At 43.6% G+C, this 26,044-nt stretch overlaps 3 protein-coding genes across 3 annotated transcripts; all 3 read right to left on the bottom strand.

Annotated features, from left to right (window-relative positions):
- Nucleotides 1-2,282: 2,282 nt before the first annotated feature.
- LOC111982300 (centriole, cilia and spindle-associated protein) lies at nt 2,283-6,351 on the bottom strand. The gene is made up of 4 exons (XM_024013862.3): nt 6,126-6,351; nt 4,990-5,396; nt 3,862-4,223; nt 2,283-3,404 (listed from the first exon to the last, which is right to left on the bottom strand). The coding sequence occupies exons 2-4, from the start codon at nt 5,351-5,353 to the stop codon at nt 3,225-3,227; spliced, it is 906 nt and encodes a 301-aa protein (XP_023869630.1). The 5' UTR covers nt 5,354-5,396; nt 6,126-6,351; the 3' UTR covers nt 2,283-3,224.
- A 906-nt stretch (nt 6,352-7,257) lies between these two features.
- On the bottom strand, nt 7,258-11,219 carry LOC111982395 (actin, alpha skeletal muscle 2). Its single transcript, XM_024013965.3, has 7 exons — nt 11,129-11,219; nt 9,465-9,604; nt 8,826-9,150; nt 8,545-8,706; nt 8,222-8,413; nt 7,940-8,121; nt 7,258-7,794 (listed from the first exon to the last, which is right to left on the bottom strand). The coding sequence occupies exons 2-7, from the start codon at nt 9,591-9,593 to the stop codon at nt 7,651-7,653; spliced, it is 1,134 nt and encodes a 377-aa protein (XP_023869733.1). The 5' UTR covers nt 9,594-9,604; nt 11,129-11,219; the 3' UTR covers nt 7,258-7,650.
- Nucleotides 11,220-13,499: 2,280 nt separating this feature from the next.
- LOC111982397 (nuclear pore complex protein Nup133) lies at nt 13,500-26,028 on the bottom strand. Its single transcript, XM_024013966.3, has 26 exons — nt 25,795-26,028; nt 25,584-25,699; nt 25,349-25,452; nt 25,005-25,109; nt 24,587-24,718; nt 24,178-24,348; nt 23,924-24,079; nt 23,199-23,269; nt 22,925-23,072; nt 22,527-22,677; nt 22,032-22,189; nt 21,732-21,823; nt 21,080-21,249; nt 20,807-20,901; nt 20,301-20,525; nt 19,709-19,831; nt 17,426-17,525; nt 16,943-17,200; nt 16,561-16,694; nt 15,876-16,034; nt 15,546-15,681; nt 15,206-15,324; nt 14,513-14,593; nt 14,355-14,419; nt 14,030-14,118; nt 13,500-13,781 (listed from the first exon to the last, which is right to left on the bottom strand). The coding sequence occupies exons 1-26, from the start codon at nt 25,920-25,922 to the stop codon at nt 13,645-13,647; spliced, it is 3,423 nt and encodes a 1,140-aa protein (XP_023869734.1). The 5' UTR covers nt 25,923-26,028; the 3' UTR covers nt 13,500-13,644.
- Between the last annotated feature and the right edge of the window lie 16 nt (nt 26,029-26,044).

The raw sequence follows: 26,044 nt of genomic DNA, 5'->3' as shown, positions 1-26,044 counted from the left end.
ACCTCAGAGCAGCAGTGTAGAAAGGGCTGTAGGTTGAAATATTCTAAATTAGGATTGAAATCTAATTAAAACCAATCATGTTTAATATCACTGGTATTCATTGATCAAATGGACTCATTATGGGTCATAGGGGTCATGCAAAAATACATCACAGTGTAATTGTTTATTCAAATGCCCATATAAACATAAACAAAAGCAAACAACTCCTCAAATATTCAAATATGATTTTAATTCACAGCAATGTTTCAAAGTGGATGAAAATATATATCGTTGTGCATGTTTTCAAATACAAATACARTGATCAAAAATGTAAACATCTGTTGAAATAAAACACAAACATGGTTATATATACTATTGCATGATACATATATCACTTTTGGTCAAATAATATCTYATGCAAATCAAATCCACACATAAAAATAACTCAAAGCTTTGTTCAGAGAGCTCAAACAATTAATGTCCTATATAAAACAATCAATTTAGTTTTGAATCAGTGTGTTCCAAACCCCTGAAACAGTACATCACACTTCCTCACATTGTAGTTACAGTAAGCCTATAGACAAATCATTAGTGTCTCTTATTCCTTCCTGAGAGATGGTTCTTGGAATGAACATATTCATAAAGGAATGTTTTAGAGGGCAATGAATACACAAACACTAGTCAAACCTGTCCGTGATATAAGCAGCCAGCTCTTCAGTTTTCATGACTTGGTCATAACCTGACATTAAATCCGATTACTTCTTATAAATAATGCAATGTTCAAGTAAAGAATGACTCAGTTGTTTTGCCAATCCATGATGACATAGGAGGAAAGTGTCACATGACCACCAATGGAACTTTGAGCACTCTGAATAAAGATGACCGTAAGATAATGCCAGTCTAATCTTCTTAACAGTGAGCTCTCTCTCTGCCCATACAACCACAACCAATCASACACACTAAAGACTCCCCTCTGGCAGACACAAGGGAAGTCTCATCAGATTGTACACGCATAARTCAATTAAAGCCACACCCATTTCAACACTCCAAAAAACTGCTGGTGTCCTACAAGGTTCCCGGTGAGACGTTCTGGAAACGTCATTCCAACGTTCTCTCAAGGAACCATTACTAAACTAAGATTTGGTGAAAGTGAAATGTAAAAGTATACATTATGAGTAAAAACATTCTGAGTGAATAGCACTATGAATAAGCATGGTAAAAAAAAATAGGAAAAGTATGTAAACTGAGCATTATTCACAACCCACAAGAACMAAGATTTCAAATACAACACTTCATTTCTGTCAAAATAGCCCTCCATTTAAATTACAGATACAGAACTTGGTACTGACATCACAATTCAGTATGAATAACCATCAAATAAGTCAATCTACGAAAACCTKTCAAAGACAATGGTGATGGTGAGTGACATACTCGAAAAAGCGTATTTGGTAATGTAGCACATAAGGGCATTTCTTTACCACGTTACATTGCAATTTCAGCCTGTCTACTACAATACGTGAGGCGGTGAGTATTTGTGATTGTAAAATATAAGACAACCCTAAATTAGTGGGCGAAGCTGCCAAGATGTGGCCTCGTACGAACCATCCTGATCTCGCAAGCTCACATTCTGTATCCTTGTAGCKAAACAGAATGTGAGCTCGCGAGATCAGGATGGTTCGTACGAGGTGAGCSAAGATGTAAAGAACAAGAAACATACAGGTGTGAGCGCAATAACTATGTCATACAATGTCTAACACTATCTTTCTCCAACTTTACAACAATTTCCATGGTACTGTTGATAAGAGCTTTAATGTAAATATTAATAAAACAATCCTCTGGAATGCATTCTAGATTTAGATTGAAATTTGCAACAAAATACAATAAAGCTAATGCAGGATATTAGCCCGCTAACAGTTTMTTTCTCTGCAGCTCTATGCCACAACCCCTTGGCTATGGCTTTTAGTAGTTCGAAAATACTGTAATATCTAAAACAATAACTGTTTGGTCCTTTCATCTAGCTCAGGGGTCTTCAACCTTGCGCCCGAGTGGCGTAGCAGTCTAAGGCACTGTATCTCAGTGCAAGAGGTGTCACTACAGTCCCTGGTTCAAATCCAGGCTGTATCACATCTGGCCGTGTCTGTGAGTCCCATAGGGCAGCGCACAATTGGCCCAGCGTCGTCTGGGGTAGACCATCATTGTAAATAACAATTTGTTCTTAACTCACTTGCCTAGTTAAATAAAATAAAAAAATTCTTCCCCAGGGACCCCCATCATACCATCATATGCTTGCTCCCCCCCCCCCGCATGTCTTGTCTTATCATCAGGCGAATGGCAAGGAGAATTAATCAACATTTTTAAATGAATAGATTTGGTAGATAGTTTTTCATTTTTTGACCTCCCCCATTATAATTGGAAGAGGAAGTGTAAACTCTAACATAGCCTATTAGCTAGAAAGGTAACTTCTTCTTAACTTCTTAACTTGTTTTGGGGCCATGTGTTCACAAAAACGAGTGTCCAAGACAAGAAAGCTTACCAGCGGGTGCTTTTTCAAAGCCTACAGTATGTCAGATACTCCAGTGACTGTAATTAGCTCCAATGAGTGTAATTAGCTCCAATGAGTGTAATTAGCTCTAATGAGTGTAACTAGTTCAATATTAGGAATAGAGAAATAAAGTTAAAAAGAAAAATATTCTCCTCTTTTCTACTGTAACCTTTTGTATATATATTATTGCGGACCCCCTGAAGTACTCCCGGTTGAATACCCCTGATCTAACTTCTGGATTTTATGCAGCTGCCTTTGTGATATAGCCTGAAATGACATAAGCAACACAGAATGTCAAAAATGCCACCAAACTAAAGCGAAGTGTAAAGACCATCATCATGCTTGGAATGTCTAATAATACAGTACAAATCATACTCTGTAGTCAGCAGCATAACAAACCAGTCCAATTTCTAGAAGCATAACTACATATCTTGCAATATTCTACTGTGATTGTGTCATCCCTTGTGGAAGAAAAGTGGCATATCGCCAACTCAGCGATCAACTTAACAAATCAACCATACCTTATGATTAGGGCCCTGAGTTCTTCCTTGTCAGGTTACGTGGCCAGGAAAACCTCAGGGCCCTAATTGGTGTCTAAACCAATCCAATTATTTGGTTCTGTTAACCAATCCTCAATAAAGAAACATGGTGTTAAAAATAGAATGGTCGACGGTGGCGGAGGAATACCCATGATCCTTGTGCTCTACCTCAACCGGGCAGAGAAGCAGCGCATGTACTCGGTCATCCAACGGTCATCCACCACGGCCAACTCTGACCGCCGTATCTTCTCCAGGTCGGCGGACCGTGCCCTCCTGCGGTCCACGTCCCAACAGCGTTTATCCGACTCCCGTCTGGTCTGGACGGATGCGTCAGATGTGCGACTCTGTGGAGAGAGAGAGAGCGGTGCCYGGGAGGTTAGGGAAATGAGATAGTATAGGTGCTCGGCGCTCACTTTCGAAATACATACCACTCTTCTATTATTGATCGTTTCTGGGGGGAGTGTTGGATGATGAGCTACGCTTCTCTGGTATCCTTTCCATGAAGATGTGCCAAAAGACTCAAAATGCCCCCCTATTTATTTTCCCTGAAATAACTCGATCTTATTTGCAGAATAGATGTTTGACGCACAGTAAGCCTGCATTACATAAGCTACACAGCTTTCATCCAGTATTCCTATAATGTTAGCCATTTTTGATCATTATACCCTGGCCTAAGAAACCAAATGCAAGCCTGGTACTGAAATAACATAAAATGTAATGAATATCAAAGCATTTTACTAACCTCACATATGCCCAGCCTCTCACACACACACACACACACACAGTCACACACACACTTACCTGATTTGTAGACCTCCTAGCAGATGACGCGTGTCTCTCTGCCCAGTCGAGCCGGGACGAAGGTTGTCTGTTCTCCTTCTCTGTGGTGATGGCTGGGGGCTGGCTCTTTGCTCTGGAGGGCTTCCTGACGGGCACAGGCTTGATGTCGTCACAGGAATAGTCCCTTTGACATAGTTCTGAGCGAGGGACACGATGGCGGTGGCGACGCTTAGGCTCAGTCTTCACCGGTTCCTCGTCTGATGACACCTTGTCTGCTGGTCCCTCATCTGTTGGCGTTTCAGCCACTGGACCATTTTGTACTACTGACCCGTTAACTGTCCCCTCATCTGGATCGTTTAGGCCCCCGTTCTCTATTACAGACTCTTTGAATGAGCAGAAAGTGATGTAGTTTTATTATACACTATACTGAGAAAAAAGAAGAAACCCGCACACTGCTCATGATAGTATCACTGCTCTTTTGTCAAAAGCTCTGACGAAGGCCGTGAGGCKGATACGTAAAGCTTATTAAAGAGCAGTGATACTATCGAGAGCAGTGTGCAGGTTTCTTCTTTTTCTCATTTTATTCAACTGTTACCATGCACCTGCAAAAAAGATAGCTCAGATGTGCGAGTGCCTTCTGAATTATACACTATACCAAACATTAGGAACACCTTCCTAATATTGAGTTGCACCCCTTTTGCCATCAGAACAGTTTCAAATCATTGGGGCATGGACTTTACAAGGTGTYGAAAGCGTTCACAGGGATGCTGGCCCATTCAAAGGCACTTAAAYATTTTGTCTTGCCCATTCACTCTCTGAATGGCACACATACACAATCCACATCTCAATTGTCTCAAGACTTAAAATCCTTCTTTAACCTGTCTTCATCTACACTGATTGAAGTGGATTTAACAAGTGACATCAATAAGGGATCATAGCGTTCACCTGGATTCATCTGGTGATGATCCATCTTTGTGATGGAAAGAGCAGGTGTTCCTAATGTTCTGTACACTCAGTATATAGACCTAACAAGTTAAGACCTTTTTTATGTATGTTTGTAGCTCAAAAGCATAGTCTACTGCAGGCCTTATTACAATAGGATCAACATGCAGGTGTATAAAACTATTTGCAATAGTAGAAGATAGATACCTGTGGGTGGTAGTGCATCCGAGAGTGTAAACTCCTTGGCCTCCAATTCTGGTTCCCCATTCACAGAAGGAGGCTTCGGTTCCGGGCTCTCCCTTGATTCTGACTTCACTGGTGCTGTCTGAAGTTTGATGTCTAAAGGCGCGACTTTATTCCTCACCTTGGGGGTGGACCGCCCACTGGCGCTGGAGTCTGACCCGGTCGAGGTATCCCACCCCTCCCAGAACCACAGAGGTTTGTGAGCGTGCTCCATTACCCGCCTGGTCAACCTGTACTTCACCGAGTCCTCGTAGCACTTGGAAAACGTCTCCCATTTCGGCTCTTTGAATTTCTTCATGTACTCCGTACGGATTTTCTTAGTCACCATGATTCCTGTTATTGCTTAGGTCCAATTTTGATTAGCTCGCAAACTATGGAGGAGAGGAGAAAAGAGAAGTGTTATTACATACATACCCCTACAATGCAACAGTAACTAGGCCTATGTTTCTATAAGAGGTGTAGAATGTGTCATTGTAGGCTGCTGGTGACAGTCCCACCACAGATCTAAAGCCTGTAGCAACCCAGAGCAATTCAGTGCACCTGGGCCTTCTAGAATTACCTGTCAGCRTTTCCCTCCCTCGAATACAGTAACCCATGCCATCTGATGACTATCTTATAGGCTGTGCCCCATAATGCCCATCTGACGCTATAAATATACAGTCTATATATAGCAATAGCATCGTTATTACAATATTATTTAGGCTTAGAATACTGTAACATAATAGATGGGGATAGTGTAGGCATTTCAATTCATAAACCAGCCACGGCCTAAATTGTTTCCCCGACAAAAATCCGTTTTGTGGTTTATCTGCTTTTTCTGTTGCCCAAATATGGCGCAGCCGAGCCTGCTATTTGATTGAGGCAGACATTGCTGACGCCAAAACGGCCGTCTTTATCAAAACACTGTGCACGGGTCTATCGCTACAGAAATGTTATTGTTAGCCMACATACCAAAAGTAATTTATTACATGTAAATACTTAAAGGCAATAGGGTGACGAAAACATGCACAGCTGGTGGCGTCGACGTTTTCTTCTACTTGCGCACTATAGTGGTTGTAAACACGACCAGAAGAGGTTATTATCAGTGCGTATAAGCTTACCCCTCACCCGGACTTCATTATGGAGAATTACAGAACATCATCATTTTCACTTCAAGTATTCCTCCATTATAATTGCCTGTTGTCGCGCATATTTCGGCATTGAATCGTCGTCAGAATATAACCCTCTCAACCCTGGAATTAAAGATGTTTCTCCATTAAAAGCTATAGCCTGTGCAATGCGCATGCCCAGACAGCATGGTACTGGCGCGCGTCTCTTCCTAGGATGTATTTTATTCTAAGGCGTGTAATTGCTTCAACAGGTGTGTAATCTTCTTTTTTTTTTTAAACAAGTATAGATGGATAATGCAAATTCTGTGGGGGGGTTTCAGCCTCATAGGTATTTTTTCAGTTGTGAAATATCAAATGATTAGCCTGCTCATGTGATTTAAAATCAATATCAATATTGGTATTGCAGTCGAATGGCCAAATTCGGTGACAAAGAAGATCTGCTGTGAGCAAGGGTTTGCTGTGACTACCTCCTTGGTGAAAGAATGCTATGTCATTGTTWAGTATGAATCTAACACAGAAAATAAAATCAATCCCTCTCAGTTCAATAAATGACATGCAAATGTTTGTTAAATAGTTAGAGAGAACAATTCGTATTTTAGGCACATTGATAATATTATTGTAAAATATAATTAATATTACAAAGGAGGTCTGGCTCAATGATTTATAGCCTTATATCCATGGGGCGGCAGGCAGATGACAAGGTAATAATATGTCGCTCTGCCTCTGAACAAGGCAGTTAACCCACTGTTCTTAGGCCGTCATTGAAAATAAGAATGTGTTCTTAACTGACTTGCCAAGTAAAATAAATCCAGGACATTGTTTGTCTTGTCAGAGACGTTTAGAACAATTTCCTTAAACACTTGTTGGCCTACTTGAGSTCATTGTTTGTCYTTCCAGTTCCAGGTAGTCATATTGGCCCTTGTTCTTCAAAACATTGAAAGGCATCCAAATTGAAAGTGTCTCATAATGTTTAGGCTATTTATGTTGCTATGTGCCAAAAATGATTTAATCTTTACCCTAATGGGTTTTTAATAGTTGTGCATCATAAAACGCACACCAATGCCTATTTTAAGTGTTGATTGTGTTGTAATGCACCTCAAAATAACAAAATAACAGAAACACGTTTGAAAATAGATGGTTTTTATTTCCTATGTGGATCKCTTGATGGTTAGTAGTTGATAATGTTTGTCTCGAGTACAGATGGCACGTACTTCTGAGCCAATATCGGGTAACCAGAGAAAACAACGTTGTGGTCACCCTCTGTCCCTCTTGCTGTCCCCAAAACAGACTGTGCTCACCAAAAAATACCAAATGATGGACGATCAATAAATAACATTTATGTACATTTTACATTCACATGTTGGTATTTTTCCTCACACGTCGTGATGTTGACGTCATTCTCTCCGTTTTGCTGAGCTTTCGCTGTTACAATGTAACAGTTGTATAAAGTTGTCCCTTGATCGCAAGGCGGTGTGCCGTTGTTGCTTGGATCCTGAGCGAGATGTTGACAATGCATTTAGAAGCACTTGCGGTGGACAATGCTGGGGCCTGCCTCGTCGTATTCCTGCTTGGTGATCCACATTGCCTGGAAAGTGGACAGGGAAGCCAGGATGGAGCCACCGATCCAGACGGAGTATTTACGCTCAGGTGGGGCAATGATCTATGCCAAGTGAGAAAAGCAGTATTAGATACTGGGTACCATAGGTAACACAGGTAACACAATGACAATGAAACAATTATGCAGACCAATGGCATCTCTTTTAACTATTTTACTGTGCGTAAAAGTATTGTTTATTTGTARTTACCTTGATCTTCATGGTGCTGGGGGCCAGGGCAGTGATCTCCTTCTGCATACGGTCAGCAATACCAGGGTACATGGTGGTACCGCCGGAAAGCACATTGTTGGCGTACAGGTCCTTACGGATGTCAATGTCGCACTTCATGATGCTGTTGTAGGCAGTCTCATGAATACCAGCGGACTCCATACCTGTGCAGGTATACAAAGATCAATATKAATATTCAACCACTCTTTAKGCCGAAGATTTTATGTTGGATTATWTYATRGGCCTATAACGGTAAATACGCACCAATGAAGGAAGGCTGGAAGAGGGTCTCTGGGCAACGGAAACGCTCGTTACCGATGGTGATGACCTGACCGTCGGGAAGCTCGTAGCTCTTCTCCAGGGAGGAGGAGGAGGCGGCAGTGGCCATTTCATTCTCGAAGTCCAGGGCGACATAGCACAGCTTCTCCTTAATGTCACGCACGATCTCACGCTCGGCTGAAATGAGACATTTCCGTTAATGCGTAAAAGTATCCCCGTGCGTCTTGCGCTTTTGTGCGTAAAACGTTATAATACTTGAAATTGATCAAACAAGCATTTCTATGCAAAAACACAAAGTTCATGCTCACCGGTTGTGACGAAAGAGTAGCCACGCTCGGTCAGGATCTTCATGAGGTAGTCAGTCAGATCGCGACCAGCCAGATCCAGACGCATGATGGCGTGGGGGAGAGCGTAACCCTCATAGATGGGGACGTTGTGGGTCACACCATCACCGGAGTCCAGCACAATACCTAAACACAGAAAACACCACAATTCAGTAAAGCAGACATCAACCCAAACACCAACAACTTGAAAAACAAATAGCGGGTTGTGTGCAGGGGAAAAAGGCGTGCATGGGGCAAGTTCTTACCGGTGGTACGACCGGAAGCGTACAGGGACAGGACAGCCTGGATGGCCACATACATGGCGGGAACGTTGAAGGTCTCGAACATGATCTGTGTCATCTTCTCTCTGTTGGCCTTGGGGTTCAGGGGGGCCTCAGTGAGCAGGGTGGGGTGCTCCTCGGGGGCAACGCGCAGCTCGTTGTAGAAGGTGTGGTGCCAGATCTTCTCCATGTCGTCCCAGTTAGTGATGATACCRTGCTCGATGGGGTACTTCAGGGTCAGGATACCCCTCTTGCTCTGAGCTTCATCTCCTACGTAGGAGTCCTTCTGACCCATACCCACCATCACACCCTGGMAGAGACAGAACAAGCCCATTGAGACACCGGCAAGGACATGGCGCACACGTCTAACAACTACACATTATCATCTAACGGTACACTACACCTTGGACACTAAAACGGCACGTCGCACCTAACACATTACACGTTAGCACTAGTAAACTATACCTAAATGCATTTTGTTTAACTTGAATTCGTATATATTTGCCAATATGCTTTTACGCATATCTTTGTACTTTGGATATCATAGTAGGCTATATCATGAGACAAGGTATGATGCCTTAATTCACATGACTAGCCATAGTTGGGAGTGGTGTTTTTACGTACCTGGTGACGAGGGCGACCGACAATGGATGGGAAGACAGCCCTGGGGGCGTCGTCGCCGGCGAAGCCAGCCTTGACCAGGCCGGAGCCATTGTCGCACACAAGAGCGGTAGTCTCGTCGTCGTCACACATCTTGGTGGGTTCTGAGACAAGGTGCAAAAGGAACACACGTTTATCATACAGTATACTGTAAGTAGCCTCCTTACTGCAAGATCTCTCACTGACATTACGCACCTACATTCTGTGCGTAAAAACGACATTCTGTGCGTAAAAACGAGACTTTCGGATGTGTTGCTGATGCATCATGTATGCCCACTTTAGATTATCCACTCGTAACAAATTTTCACACAGAATGAATCACATTACACTGAGAGTTGACCAAGAATGCCATCAGACATATTAGGTTGCCTACACCAGTGGTTCCAAAGTGGGGTCCACAATGTATGTTCTTAACCCTTAGATTACAGGTGCCAAACTCATTCTACGGAGGGCCGAGTGTCTGCTGGTTTTCAATCCTTCCTTGTACTTGATTGATGAATCAAGGTCACTAATTAGTAAAGAACTCCCCTCACCTGGTTGTCTAGGTCTTAATTAAAAGGAGAAAAAAACAAAAACCTGCAGACACTAGGCCCTCCATGGAATGAGTTTGACACCCCTGCATTAGATGCACTATAGTACTCCATCAATGATCAATTTTTTCAACTAAATTATTATTGTATTCCCCCAAAATATTGTATTCCCCAAAAATGCTATATTTAAGCTTTATACTGTCCAGGCACTCCACGTTGCATATTGCATAAGAACAGCCCTTAGCCGTGGTATATTGGCCATATACCACACCACCTCAGGTCTTATTGCTTAAATATGACACGGTAGTCTGACACGGTGGTCTCGGTAATTTTACCAAAGTGATCATGATAACGTTAGACTTCACATTACACAATGACCACAAAAATGTCAAAAATTGTTCCATGGAGTAATTTTACATTACGTATACGTTTTCTATTAATAAGGATTTCAGGTAACGCACTATAAACCTGTCGATCATCTGGTTAAATAGATCAACAATCAATACACACATCGGGTAACCTATCATATAGGGTAGCCTATAAGCATGTAATGCAGTCGTTCCAGGAACTTTTGATTCAATACAAAGTTGTGGATCTCTTTCTCTTCTTGATCTCACCTGCTGACATAACAGGTTTTCCAATATCCAGTAGACCTATTCAATATTTTGTCTGACATTATCTTAATATATCAAATGAACTACCAAAATGTCATTTGAAATAATTTTATCTCAAAGACCAATTATCATTTATCAATTAAATCAACATACTTTTTTACATGCACGYATTAGCCTACATTATGCAGTTAGACTAATGTATCAAATCAAATTMATTTTAATCCAATCTCTTCTATTATTATAATAATCACAGCCAGGTGAAATCTGTTTAGTTTACGAAAGTAGGCTAAAAGTTAAACTGAGCCGATGATTGGCTGCCAAGTTTCACTGACTGTCACAATACTGTGTAGATTATCTTTGATTTGTTTAATTCCTTATCCAGATTCCATGATGTAATGTCCCAGAGAGAGAAAAAAATCCACTCCTCGTATTGACCTCCTCGTGCAGCAGCGTGGTCTAATATTCCACGGGCCCGTTCTCTTACCTGGTTTTCTTTTAGAAGAAGCTCAGTTACAGAACTTTACAACTGCTGGTTCCAGCTAAGGACTGACAGCAACCGCCGTCAACCTTATATACCCGACGCCATCCACCTTTTTTCGTCTCCTGACAACCATTAGGAATGCCCATCTATTCCACAGGAATTCTCCCGACCCATTCATCCATATTTGGTTCTTGGGACGGGTGCGCACCGGACACTCCCGTAGACGAGCGCTGAAGAGCTCAGGGTCGCACTTCGTAATGCGCAGGACGGTCCATATATGGAGAGGTAGTCCCGAATCCAAACTGTAGCGCTCGGCCCGTGTATGGAGAGCCAAGGGGTGTAATCCGTCGGACTCCTGCATGGCATTTTGAACACAGGCGCGCTTTGACGCAGGACTACACACGTCCATATTCCTCGTTCTATGACAGCATGTAGTGCCAAATCATTCAATGATGCAAGTATATTGACTGTGGCTTTATTTTTTTCTTTAATCTCTTTGCAAATGACTTGCTTTCCTGAGCGCACCTCGTCAAGGTAGCCCATATTCTATTCATGTTATTTTATTGGTTTATGTTGATTCCTTTACAGCTAGAGCAGGCGCGATTTTATAAAGGGTTGTTTAATGGAACACTACAAGTTATTAAATAGGGAATATCTCGGTGTATTTTACCCGATTCTTTGTCAGATGCATGTTATTGTAATTGATAAGAACATGTTAAGTATAGCATCTTTTTTTTGGGGGGGGGTGTTGTCTCTCAAATGGTCTTTCAAAGATGTATGTGTAGCTGTTAGTCCAGTAATATTTTGTTATACTAAAAGTTTGAAACACATTCTGCCATTAAAATCTCAAACTTCATGAACTGAATTAACATTGACGTTATTCTCCAGCATTAACAACGGCAAGTAGAGAGGGGGGAAGTTGTGTCAAGTTTGAGATGGGGGCGTTTCTTGTGGTAGCTGGTCACTTGTAACTTCCGCATTTACTACAGTGGCCATGGTCTGGTTTCTCTGAACAGGGGGTAGGTGAAAGCAGATAGGACCCTAGCCATGCAGTCGAACAGCTGCAGCCAGCCACCAAGGCATGGACAATTCCTTTTTTGTAGCCCAGCGTTTAAAAAAAGGGTCTTAATAAACATGTTTGTCCAACTTCTTACTCATCACTGCCAAGGCATCCAACTAAATGCACTTGTGGAAAGGTATTTTAGTACAAGAAAACAAAATGTTTAAAATTGCATGTCATTATCCAACTTCCATTGGTCCCTATAATTTATTTGAGCTTTGTTAGGCATGTTATTGATGGGATAGCCTACTTCAKATACCAATATTACATTTGTCACTTAACGGATGCTCTTATCCAGAGCGATTTACAGTGGTGAGTGCATACATTTTCGTACTAGTCTCCCGTGGGAATCAAACTCACAACCCTGACATTGCATGCGCCATGCGGGACCAATACCCCAGGCTCGTAAATGTTATCTCCATACCAACCAGACACAACACCCCCATCCATGGAGGCATTCTACAAGCCAGACAGGAAGTCCGGTGATCAAATATTCAGCAGAAGCCTGGCTTCCAAACCTGGAGCTCTGACACAAACTGTCAAAGACCTATGAAAGATTCTACCAGGTAGTTAGTCACCATCCCTATGACAACTACTCAAAATAGTCRATCAAGACTATTGAGAAGGTTTGAAAAAGTATGCTTAGAAGCCAATCAAAAGCTATTGGCACACCTTCTCTGAGGGAGTTCTTTCAATCCCACCCCATATAGGGCTACTGAACTTTCAATCCCCCTCCCCCATAAAGGCGGTAGCTGTAATTTATTGTGTATGTCCCTAATTTAACCTCCATTTTCTATTTTTAGGACAAGACATAGAGGCCATCTGCTTCTGCCATCAGTGAAAGTGGATCAGTTGCAGACTCCTCTAAGGGTTGGAGAGACACTTGAGGAGTCAGGCCCCGCTATTTAAACAAGAACCCAATACAGTTGGCAATGTAGGCTACAGMACCCAATGGCTTGCTGCAGAAATCCAATAGCCTTTCATGGCATGTTAGTCAATGAGTGTGGCTTGTTGTTGAGATGGATGTTGTGTTCATTTTGAGCGGCTAGTATAGGAATATTTTCCATGAGGTGTGTACTGTTTCATCTACCTGGTCCTAGCCTAACAGCTTCAGTTGAATCCATGACRTTTACTCTCCTGACTTTTACTCAAGCAATTATCACAGGAGATATAGGTGTATTGGAGACTCAGGATGTGTATCTACATATGTTACCATTTCCCAGGTTATCGAGGTAAGGAAATAAAACAATACATTTTGTTTTTCAAAAACTTMAAGCAGTCTTTAGTGAATGCCAAAATCAAAAGAATAGAACATTTACATTTACAGAAATATGACATTTATTTAGAAAATGCAACACGTTATCTTTTTSTCAAGCAAACAGTAAAAATGGAAAGTAAGGAACAAACCAAGTGCAACCTGGGAGACATAGTTGTGAAAGGGGTCAGGGGTCAGGGGTCATCAGATCTGTGCTTGCAAGTAATGTTCATAGTTGGCCCGCAGTACAAACTCAAAAGTGGGCTTTGATTTCAAAGCCTCCATCTCGTCCAGCTGAAGAAGGTCTTTGACATCAGGAAGGTAGGTCTGTAGASAAACACCTGGAAAACAACAAGAGAACACATTCTGAATAGGTTGGAAGGGTCATAAAGAGGTACATAAACAGAGCAGTGACACTCAATACCCTTTTTCAATTTTTTGTAATTAATTTAAAAAAAGATTACAACAATCTCCTAAATATCTCTTAAGTAACTCTTGAAATGTGTTGTTTACAAACAAATGAACTGATGAGAATACAGTGAAATCCTTTAGTCAGACACMGAGCCAAAATGGCTACTGCAGTGCTTACCTTCTTGTATGAGCTTGAGGAGGATCTTGACAAAGATGCTGTCCTTGGCTGCCTCCAGAGGGTCATCGTTCCCATCAGCAGATAACCAGCTGTGAGCAACACAGCGGAAAGGAAGCTCAATGAAAACTTACGGTAATAACAATAATGCTTATTAATTCATTGCATTTACTATATAAAGCGCACTGACAACATAAACAAAATGTAAGAAGTGTCAAACAGTGTATTTACACCTATCAAATCCTTTCAGATTTGGAATGAGGAAATCAGCAAGAAAGGGAGTAAGAGTGACATATTAGAAGGATTAGGGCCATTGAGCGGTACTTACTCGTCTTTCTTGAGGGCCTTGCAGAAGATCTCACACTTGAGTCCCTCAATGTCCACAGCGTCCTCCTGCAACAAGAATATGGYCCATATCAGTGAACCCTGACAGACCTGATTAATCAACCCTGAGCTAATGATTCATGCTAGCGACAGTAGGACTACCTCGTCTATGTACTCCAGTAGATCCAGAGCCTTCTTGAAGTCATACTCATTGGCTCGTCGGTTGTCATCACAAATATACAGCTGGTGAGAAAATAGAAAAATTAGGTCAGTCCATTGGCATTTGTAGGAGTTGTATTTTGTGGTTCAGTTGGTGACAGGGAGGATAGATGTGTGTGTTGTATTGTCATCGTGTGTCCGTGTGGCGGCAGGCATGTGGATTTATGTAGAGTTACTGGTTGTGCGACTGCGTGTGTGGTCTACTTAAGCAATAAGCATGAGGGGGTGTGGTATATGGAATCTTAGTTTAGTCCTAGCTTGAGATATAACAACAAAAATGTTATCCCATAATGGGTATCAATGTATGATGTGGTATATGGCCAATATACCATGGCTAACAGCTATTATGCAAAACGCAACACAGAGTGCCTGGATACCGCCCTTAGCCATGGTATATTTGCCATATATCACAACCCCCCGAGGTGCCTTATAGATATTAGAAAACTGGCTACCAACGTAATTAGAGCAGTAAAAATAAATGTTTTGTTATCCCACTGATATACGGTCTGATATACCAAGGCTGTCAGCCAAATCAGCATTCTGGGCTCGAACCACCCAGTTTATAATGGTCCATTGGTAAGGTTGTCTATGTTGGGTTATGTGGTATGTGAGTGGTCCACTGATGTGTGTTCTGACATTAATAAGGTTGTGAGCGCTGAGCAGCGGCATGGTGTCTGGGTTCTGTTGTTTCTCCTCCAGCAGCTGTTTGGGCAGAGTCTCCTGGTGCAGCAGGAACCGCTCCTGCTCTACCATGTCTGTAGGATGACAAAGAAAACACTKGTGATATCCCTGCAGAACTCACCAATTAGACACCCTACAGTGAACAGAGKTTTCCTTGCTTCTTTTGCATCAAATAGTGTCTGTTGTCTTAGGGCTAAATACTAACACAGTTTAAAAWACATGTTCATAACTCCCATTGACAATAATGTATGATTTAAGTGAGAATTAAGCAGCAGTATCTCAAGTAGCCCCTTACCGTCTACTTGTTTCTTCATCACAGCCTCAGGCATGTCTGATGCCAGGGCAGTCAGTTTACTGAGAGCCAACAGGGTCTTCTTCTTCACAAAGTAACGCGTCTCCATGTTGGCCTGGCCATACAGGGTTTTGTAAGCCTGGGGAGAGAGAGMTGGTCAAATAAATATCACAAATGCAACACTGTTTCTTTAACATTGGAAACTACACTATGCAACTGCCAAACTACTGTATGTATTTTCATAAGAAGTGGCATGTTCACAAGTTAGCTACTAAGTTCAACTGATGTGTGTGTGAATGAATGAGAGTGTGTGTGTGTGTGTGTTCCACTTACACTGCTGAAGTCGTGGACGTGGATGTGGTGCAGCCAGCTGAGGTGTTCGTGGGACTGCAGGAAGCTGGCCAGCTGCTGGTGCTGGGCGATGGGCTGGGAGAGCAGCTTGCCCCTCTTCCCCTTCTCCATGTACCAGCGGAACAGGAAGTCCGCAAAGTTCTACAGGAAGTGACATGTAAATTAAATGAAACCCTCAGCATCTATGGAATCTTAGTCTAGTCATAGCTTGAGAAATAACCCTCAAAAATGTTATCGCATAATGGGTATCAATGTATGATTTACGTGCGCTGTCTGAGTAACGGCAGGTAGGCTAGCGGTTAAGAGCGTTGGGCCAGTAACCAAAAAACTGTTGGTTCGAATCACCGAGCCGACTAGGTGAAAATCAGTCTATGTGCCCTTGAGCAAGGCACTTAACCCTAATTGCTCCTGTAAGTCGCTCTGGATAAGAGCGTCTGCTAAGTAATACAAAAATGTAACATGCACATATCCCTTATTAGTGCCAGATTTGATAAAACACCAGTGATAAAATTGGGTCGTGTTCAGTACGGCACACAGTAGCAAAACATTTGGCAACAACAACCAAAATCTGTGTTCTTATTGGACCAGTTCAAGTAGTACCCGCCCCATTTCAAAATTTCTCCACCTAATGAACACCACCCTGGTTTTAAGAGGATTAGTGTCTGACCTGGTCGGCGAACTTGGCCATGTAGTGCTGCAGTCTGTTTTGGTTGTCAGTCTGCTCACACATCTGGACCAGAATGTCAAAGTCACAGTACTTCTCTGCCAGTGCCGCCACCCACTGGTACTGACCCAGCTCCACTGGAACATAAAGAAAAGTTAACGCCMTTAATATTATTTAAGTGTACATAATACCATTATAATGGATGCAATAAGCAGTCAGACTTATAATTTATGAAAAATATCAGCTACATTTAGCTATAAAATGTGTAATTCCACTGAAAGGATTAAGATACAAAATAATTTTTTATTCCAAAATGGCTTGACCCGGTAACCAAATACTCAAGCCAAAATGTCCGCCCGGTATTTTGCRTTCAATCTCCACTCACACAGTGGTGCGAGCAGCTCAGAGCGGCGCTGCGTGTACTCCATCTCCAGGGTGTTGTAGCGGTCCTGCTGGCCCGGACGGCCCGRTCTCAGTGAGGTCAGCTGGGAAACGTAGCCTCCCAGGAGCACGTCCAGCAGCGCTGCCAGCTGCTCGTTCAGGCCATTGCGCAGCTCTGAGTCGGCGTGAGGGTACACGTCACGCAGGATCACCTCGTGCTGGCGGGTGATGACGGTGCGAACCCCTCCCAGACCGCTAGAGGCTGTGGGGAGAGAAAGAGACAGGTTTGGGTATTAAGGGCGMATCTSAATTGTCTTACGTTTGGGAGACTTCTAAATTCTTCTCCATCGCAGTGAAAGGGATCTAGCATTTCGCTTTCACCTATCCTGTCTTTTCAGATCAGTTGACATTAACAAAAGGAGACAAGGCGTTATAAGAAGTTACTTTAGACTACTATGTGTATGTGTGTGTTCAACAGGGAATGTACCGGTCCATGGGATGTATTCTGGCTCAGCAGGGGTGCTCTCTGAGACTCTGTACAGTGAGGCCTTGGTGTCTCTGTACTGACCAGCAGCCTGCAGCATGTCCTGGAATACAACACACAAACGTACACAAATTACTGACTGTGCCATCACAAGAAATACAACCTCACACGCAACATGACCTAGATATATGAACAAAAATCTAAAACGCTAGAGGCAACACTTTCAATGATTTTACTGAGTTACAGTTCATATAAGGAAATCAGTCGATTGAAATAAATTCATTAGGCCCTAATCTATGGAATTCACATGACTKGGCAGGGGCACAGCCATGGGTGGGCATAGGCCCAGCACCTGGGGAGGCAGGCCCAGCACAAGGTGCACCTGTGTAATGGGCATGCCATTTAATCATCTTTTTGATATGCCACACCTGTCAGATGGATGGATTATCTGGGCAAAGAAAAAATGCTCACTAACAGGAACGTAAACATATTAGAGAGAAATAACGTTTTTGTGTGTATGGAACATTTCTAGGACCTTTTATTTCAGCTCATGGACCAACACTTTAAATGTTACGCTTATATTTTTGCTCAGTGTATATACAGTGCATTCGGGAATGTATTCTGACCCCTTGACTTTTCCCACATTTTGTTAGGTTACAGTCTTATTCAAAAATATATAAAATTATTTTTTGTTCCTCATTCATCTACACACAATACCCCATAATGACAAAGCGAAAACAGGTTAAGAAATGTTTGCAAATGTATGAAAAAATAAAATACCTTATTTACATAAGTATTCAGACCCTTTGCTATGAGACTTGAAAATTGAGCTTAGGTGCATCCTGTTTCCATTGATCATCCTTGAGATGTTTCTACAACTTGGAGTCCACCTGTGGTAACTTCAATTGGTAGGGCATGATTTGGAAAGGCACACACCTATAAGGTCCCACAGTTGACAGTGCACGTCAGAGCAAAGACAAGCTATGAGGTCGAAGGAATTGTCCGTAGCGCTCTGAAACAGGATTGTGTCGAGCATAGATCTGGGGAAGGGTACCAAAAAATGTCTGCAGCATTGAAGATCCCAAGAAAACCAGTGGCCTCCATTTAAGAATGATGGAGTAAGTTTTGAACCACCAAGACTCTTCCTAGAGCTGGCCACCCAGCCCAACTGAGCAATCGGCCTTGTCAGGGAGGTGACCAAGAACCCGATGGTCACTGACAGAGCTCCAGAGTTCCTCTGTGGAGATGGGAGAACCGTCCAGAAAGACAACCATCTCTGCAGCACTCTACCAATCAGGCCTTATGGTAGAGTGGCCAGATGGAAGCCATTCCTCAGTAAAAAGGCACATGACAGCCCACTTGGAGTCTGCAAAAAGGTACCTAAAGGACTCTCAGACCATGAGAATCAAGATTCTCTGGTCTGATGAAACCAAGATTGAACTCTTTGGCCTGAATTCCAAACGTCACATCTGGAGGAAACCTGGCAGCATCATGCTGTGCGAATGTTTTCTGCGGCAGGGACTGGGAGACTAGTCAGGATCGAAGGAAAGATGAACGGAGCAAAGTACAGAGAGATCCTTGATGAAAACCTGCTCCAGAGCACTCAGGACCTCAGACTGGGCGAAGGTTCACCTTCCGAATAGACAAATAGCACACAGCCAAGACAACGCAGGAGTGGCTTCGGGACAAGTCTCTGAATGTCCTTGAGTGGCCCAGCCAGAGACCGGACTTGAACCCAATCCACCATCTCTGGAGAGACCTGAAAATAGCTGTGCAGCGACGCTCCCCATCCAACCTGACAGAGCTTGAGAGGATCTGCAGAGAAGAATGGGAGAAACTCCCCAAATACAGGTGTGCCAAGCTTGTAGCGTCATACCAAGAAGACTCAAGGCTGTAATCGCTGCCAACGGTGCTTCAACAAAGTACTGAGTAAAGGGTCTGAATACTTATGTAAATGTGCTAGTTTTTTGTTGTTGTTGACATTTGCAAAAATKTATACAAACCTCTATTTGCTTTCTCATTATGGAGTATTGTGTTTAGATTGACGAGGGGGGAAAAAAACTATTTAAATCAATTTTAGAATAACGCTGTAATGTAACAAAAATAACATTTGATTTGAAATGTGGAAAAAGTCAAGGGGTCTGAATACTTTCCGAATGCACTGTAGACACACAGTGTATAGAAGTACACCATATGATCAAAAGGAAACCATACACAGGCATGGGCGATACGTGACGAACWATATGGATGTGGATACAGAGAGCCTGCACTGCCTGTGTTGTGTACCTTGATGATGGTGTTGACACTGAGCACCACTTCAGCCCACTTCACAGAGTCCACAGGGTTCTCCTTCAGAGTCCTCTCCTCCTCTTCTAGTAGACACTCAAAGACTGAGGAGATCTGAGACACCTACACACACACACATTCACACACACCTTAATAACCTCACCTGAGGCATAAGACAGAAGCTTCCCACAATCCCAAAGCTAATGTTTTGGCATTGACAAAATGATTTGATGATTTAAATTGGAATCTCAAAAAATCCATCCCCCCTTTAAAAATTTTTTGGTTTTGTGGAAAGACCCCAATCTGCTGGGGATATTATCTCTGTCATTGTCACCAGACCCCAACTCTGCTGGGGATATTATCTCTGTCATTGTCACCAGACCCCAACTCTGCTGGGGATATTATCTCTGTCATTGTCACCAGACCCCAACTCTGCTGGGGATATTATCTCTGTCATTGTCACCAGACCCCAACTCTGCTGGGAATATTATCTCTGTCATTGTCACCAGACCCCAACTCTGCTGGGGATATTATCTCTGTCATTGTCACCAGACCCCAACTCTGCTGGGGATATTATCTCTGTCATCGTCACCTCTCCTGAAGAAGACGTCTGCGGCCGTGAGGCTGGTGGACACGGTTGCGTTGCTTTCCTCAAGGCAATGAGGATGGCGCGATTGACCAGATCGCCGTGCTTGGCGTGGTGGTTCTTCAGCGTCATGGCGGCCTGTAGCTTCTCGGCGTGTTCACACAGCAACAGGCGCGTCGCCATGGGAGACGAGCGCACCGCGGTCTGGCCCAGCCGGTCCAGGAGACCCACCTGTGGGGGAGGGGAGGTGGAGTGGGGGAGAGAGCAAGTAGAAGAGAGTAAGATATAGGGGTGGGGAGTAATGAGGCAAGGTTGTTGAACTCAGTCATGACATATCAATCTTTATTCAAGATCTGTGAGGAGTCCTGGAATGAAGTCCGATCCCACGGTGACACAGAGGATTTAATTATTCCGGATTAAACGGGATTGAAATGTATTTCTATGCAGGTGGCCCACAGGATTAGAATTATTCAGGATTATTCGGGACTGAAATATATTTCTATGCAGGTGGCCCACTGTAGCAGGAAGTCCATGAAGCAGCCGTGGGCCTTCATCTTGTCCTCTAGCTGGTGGAGGATGATGAGGGAGGTCAGGGGGAAAGCCAGCACTCTCTGGACACGACAACACAGAAACAAGGTCACTTCTATGTGGAACAATATATTCAATCATTTTGATAGAAAATAACTACAGGTTTCCATGTCTTCGCCTGTCTACATTTCTCTCCCTCTTTTTTCTGTTATTTTTCCCTCCCTCCCTCCCTCCCTCCCTCCCTCCCTCCCTCCCACCGTCAGGGACAGACTCGGCCCAGCGGGGGTCTGAGGCTGGGTAGTCGTCCACCAGGTCCAGGTTGATCCGGGTCACCACCAGGTCCAGCTCCCCGCCCACCTCCCCGTCTCCRTCCCCCTCCGGGGGGAACAGCTCGTCTGTCATGGTCTGGGCCCCAACCAGGTCATTCCTGACAAACACACCAGTTACGTTCTACTCACAACATTATAAGGTCAACTCAATAGTAACAATGTGTATTGCTTAGATCATTTAACCAGGTAATTCCCGAAAACACATAAAATAATTTGACATAATTACTTAGTGGTACTCATTTGAAGTGTACACACCCCATTCACTCTGTCTACATGTACACTCTCACACACACTCACTCACTCACAAACACTCTCTCCCTCTTTCTGTAAAAAACTCAGAGCCCTGCGTCCTCATTTGGCAGTAACAGCTGCTTGAGCTTACCAACAACAGGGCAGATGCAATCACAGAGCGCAAGTAATTACACAGACCTAAATCCACATCGTCCTCAACACAGGGACATTTGTTCAGGGGAGGAACAAACAAATTYCCTGGTTTTACGAAGGAGGTCTGTGTCACTGTCAATAAAACTCAAACTTCAGCAATTGGGGMCAACGTCACACAATCGTTCTGCAGACTTACCGGCAGAACTGCAGGAACGCTGCTTTTAGGAGTTTGGTTTTGTCCTCTTGCGCTACAGGCTCCATCCTAGTCGGAGTCTCCATAGCAGTTGCCTTGAAACAAAAAAAGTGTGAATTCATAAATAACGTACGTCATAAAACAATGTGTACTCACCAATGATGGAAAAAAAAATAAGAGAAAATGTAAACATTGCTAGTTCACCAATTTAATGTCATCTCATTTTCCACACAAGTCAATTGGTGACCCAGTTCCTTATCAGAGACCTAGCACTGCTTTAATTCATCTGACTCTACTCTCTACCTCAGGGCCGGCCCCAGCCAGGGAGAAGCAGAGGGAGTCCTCCATGGTCTCAGGCAGCATGGAGGCACTCTCCCTGGCCACCACGGCCACCAGACCACTGTTCTGGGAGAAGAASACTGGCAGGTTGGCACARCAGCCCCCACCACGCAGACGGTCACCTGGAGAGATGAAGGAGGACGGTGAGAATAGAAACATGGGAGGTGAGTCAAGTCAAATTGACCATTCATGAAAATGGATAATGAGCTAAAAAGACAAAAGGTTGATGATATTATTATGATAACTATGAATTACTGAGAGSTGTTGTAGCCATCTACACCATTCACTCATCAATACCATTCTGTTTAAAACATTGGGTGCATGTCAACAGTCTCTAAAGGCTTCCTCTTCTTGTCAATTTTTTGATTAAGAAAAGGAGATGAGGAAATGGGCCAACTTGAAACTATTGAGAAGCACCCAATGTCCTCTAACCTTGAGTCCATTATCCATGTCTCTTACCAGATGTGTTGAAGGGGATCTTCTCCTCAGGTAGACCTCCTCTGCCGGTACCGGTGGAGCAGGCAAACACCAGCTCCTCATTGTACATGAAGGCAGCAGGGCTGGAGGCCCGTGGTAACATCAGCCTCATGGCCTGGAGAGCATCCTCACTCTGAGGGGAATAACACAACATATCAACCATTAGACAAATAAACATYGACATTTAAACTGAAGGAAGACCTTCATGGTTGATATTTTCACGTCTGAAAAATAGCATTCCAAATGTGCGAAGCCTTGAGCGTATTTAGAGAAAGTCTACTTAAGGAACCTACTGCCACTTTCAAAAATAAAATTTTGTGAACCATAATACACAATTTCAGTTGAAGCCCAACAGTGACCAGGGTTGAGTGAAGATTGACCTGGAAGGGGGGGTTGTACTTGGTGACCTCCACAGAGAGCTCCTCAGAGATGTTGTTGCCGTTGTCCAGCAGGGTGACCAGGCAGAAGTAGGCCAGGCAGGGGGAGTCTGAGGGGTGCCAGGCTGCTGCCAACACTACCAGGCCATCCCTGGAACACAAAATTATAGTCAGAAGTGTGTAGAATCATAAAAAGTCACAGTCACCAGCTGACTATTACATCAAATAATGTAGTGAGATAAATACATCCAGAAACCTAGATGAGAGCGACACTTACTGGCTCAGTTGCATGTCCATGTAGGTAACGTTCACTCCTTCCTTGATTTCCTCATAGTTGCTCTCTGACCCCTGATAGATGGCGAGAGAGAAAAAAATATATATATAATAAAACTGTTCATGCCTTCAGGACAATCATCCAATCTACAGGTAACKACCAAAATATAGGAAACACCAACTTAAGTGTCTTAATATGGTGTTGGGCCACCACGAGCTGCCTGAAAAGCGTGGCATAGATTTGGCATTGATTCTACAAGTGTCTGGAACTCTATTGGAGGGATGAAAAACAATTTTTCCACAATAAATTCCATAATTTGGTGTTTTGTTGACAGTGGTGGAAAACACTGTCTCAGGCGTCGCTCCGGGATCTCATAAGAGCGTCTGCTAAATGACTTAAATGTAAATGTAAATAAGTGTTCAATTGGGTTGAGATCTGGTGACTGAGACACACACACACTTTAAAACCGCTATGCTCCTTTGATACCCCTCTTTCAAAGTAACTGAGATCTCTTCTAGCCATGGTAGCCAAAATGGCTAAACATGATGATATGTTAACTCAGGAAGCACATGCTTTGTGTCCCTCATTTACTCTAGTGTTTCCTTTATTTTGGCAGTTACCTATACAACCAAGGGGATGGTTCACCTCAAAGTAACGCACCATGATTTAACGCAACCTGACATAAAGTAACGCAACACAACAAACATGTAAAGTGTGGTTCTGCTTACCCAGATGGCGTCGGCGACACTCTCCGTCAGAGCGCGGCTGGAGTCCCAGCTGAGGACCTGGTGCTCTGTGACCTCATCCACCTCCCATTTACTGAGCCCACARGAGGTCAGAGTATACAGGCAGCCCGTCTCTCCCACCCACAGAACACTGTGGAGCTATAGAGGGAGGAGAGGGTATGTGAGCTGCCATCATCATATTAACAATTAAYTACTATAATTTGGGGATTCATAGGACTCCACTAGAAGAAACGTGCATTGTTGTTGGTGAGCGGGGCGAGCATGCCAAACAGGCTGGAGACGCGGCGTCCGATCCCGGAAAGCACCCCCTGGCCCTGCTGTAGCGCCCTCTGCAGCAGCTTTCCGGAGGGGTCCGCCCCGAGACGCATCATCTGGCCCTTATAGGATGACACGATGAAACTACCCCCCTGAGGGATGAGAGGGATGGTGGGATGAGGGAGGAGAGGAAGTGGGATGAAAACAACAGCACAATGTTTAATCAGATTAATATGTTCAAAATGTATGTGTGCTACCGTTTGACACACAATTTGTTGGTAATTCTCAATCCACTAATAATGAGAACCTGCTCTATACATCTTTATYTGTGATTGAGGAGCAGCATTGTATTCAAAACAAGAACAATGCATCCACAACATAACAACTTACCCTAACAGCCACAACAAAGTTGCAGAGGTTTTCGCCCATGTCGACCACAGTCTCAGTGTAATTCCCCTCGTGGGCCAAACTGGGCCAGAACCGGGCTGTTCCCTCTGGAGCCACCGCCATGACAGAGATAGACTGAGSATTCAAGACAAAGTCCACAACAGTAAACAACCACGACTGATGGTGAGTCGATTGGAATTTCAGTTCATTTGTTCCTGATTATTAGCCTGGGTGCCAGCTTATTCAGTCAGGAACGCCTTGTCAAAGACAACAATAAGTAGACTAAAGCAGAAAGAGACTGACACTCAGGCTAGCTGCTCAACAGCTACTGTAACAGCTAAGTCATTAGGCAGACATGCGCAAAAAAGTTCCCACCTTCGGAGGTTGAATAGTTTAGTTTCCTGATACAGTCATTGATTACCTGAACAGTGGCAGTCTCCAGAGGGCTGGGAGATGATATGGAGATGAGATCAGCATAGTAGGCAAACTCACTAGCGGGCAGCTGGAGGCCCTTACATACTGACAACTAGGAGACATAACAGAGAAGGTTCATTCATTGGCACTGCATATTTAAAAAAAAAAATATAGGACACTCTGTATCAATGCGTTGCATATCTCATAATTATCAACAAGGGTTGTGTATCCAGTGTTGAAACGGAGTGACACAAAGAGAGTAGGGTTCTACCTGGACTTGCCCAATAAGGAGTGCTCATTTTGTGTTCTGTTTCAAAGCGTTTCGCTACGGTGTGACCTACTGGACTGTACCTTTGCAACAGCAGTCTGGCAGATCTTCCAGATAATCARTCTCTCTCCACACACCATCCAGGCCCAGCCACTCTCATCCACCTTCACAGAGATCTGGTCATCGGCTGAGGGACACAAAACACGTGGGAGAGGAGAACATCAGCCAGACTGCATTGATCGGGATGACCTGTACAATGCATTCTACAGCATGTATAACTCGCAGAGAGATAATGACAGGAAAGAGTCAATGACCCACCATCAGCCATTGTCAAAGCCTCCATGACTTTGACAGGTAGAGAAGAGCCAAACGTCTGGACATCGAAGTGGAGTGCTTCTGAAGTTGAGTAGCTCTGCACACGCGTGGGAGTTGATCTGGAAATGAGAGGGTGAGCAGTTTTTTAAAAACACTCCACGAGTGACTGTGCCTCAAGAGACATTGTTGACAATGATGGAGCATGGACACAAACCTCGCTGCTAACGACGTCCTACGTGGGGAAAAGAGAAGCCCTGTAGGTGTACCGGCGAGACTCTTTCTACCGGTGACCCTTGAGGACTGCCTTCGGCCTGAACTAGGGGTGGGACGAGGGCTAAACATCGTAGCTGTACCCCAAAATGCTCAATATTCATTCAACTCCAGACAGCTCTTCTTATTTTGCGCGCACAATATGAAACTTTAGGCGCATGAAATATACGTCATGAAATACAAACTCAGATTCG

The sequence above is a fragment of the Salvelinus sp. IW2-2015 genome, linkage group LG21, assembly GCF_002910315.2.
Source record: "Salvelinus sp. IW2-2015 linkage group LG21, ASM291031v2, whole genome shotgun sequence".
Lineage (NCBI taxonomy): Eukaryota > Metazoa > Chordata > Actinopteri > Salmoniformes > Salmonidae > Salvelinus > Salvelinus sp. IW2-2015.
The sequence above is the reverse complement of the archived record's forward strand: the minus strand, read 5'-3'. Positions and strand labels throughout refer to the sequence as shown.

Coding starts and splice junctions, on each gene's coding strand:
- LOC111982300 (XM_024013862.3), bottom strand. CDS start 5,353: ATGGTGACTAAGAAAATCCGTACGGAGTACATGAAGAAATTCAAAGAG. Junction 4,224..4,989: donor GGATGCACTACCACCCACAG/GTATCTATCTTC, acceptor GCTCATTCAAAG/AGTCTGTAATAGAGAACGGG. Junction 3,405..3,861: donor CTAGGAGGTCTACAAATCAG/GTAAGTGTGTGT, acceptor CTCTCTCCACAG/AGTCGCACATCTGACGCATC.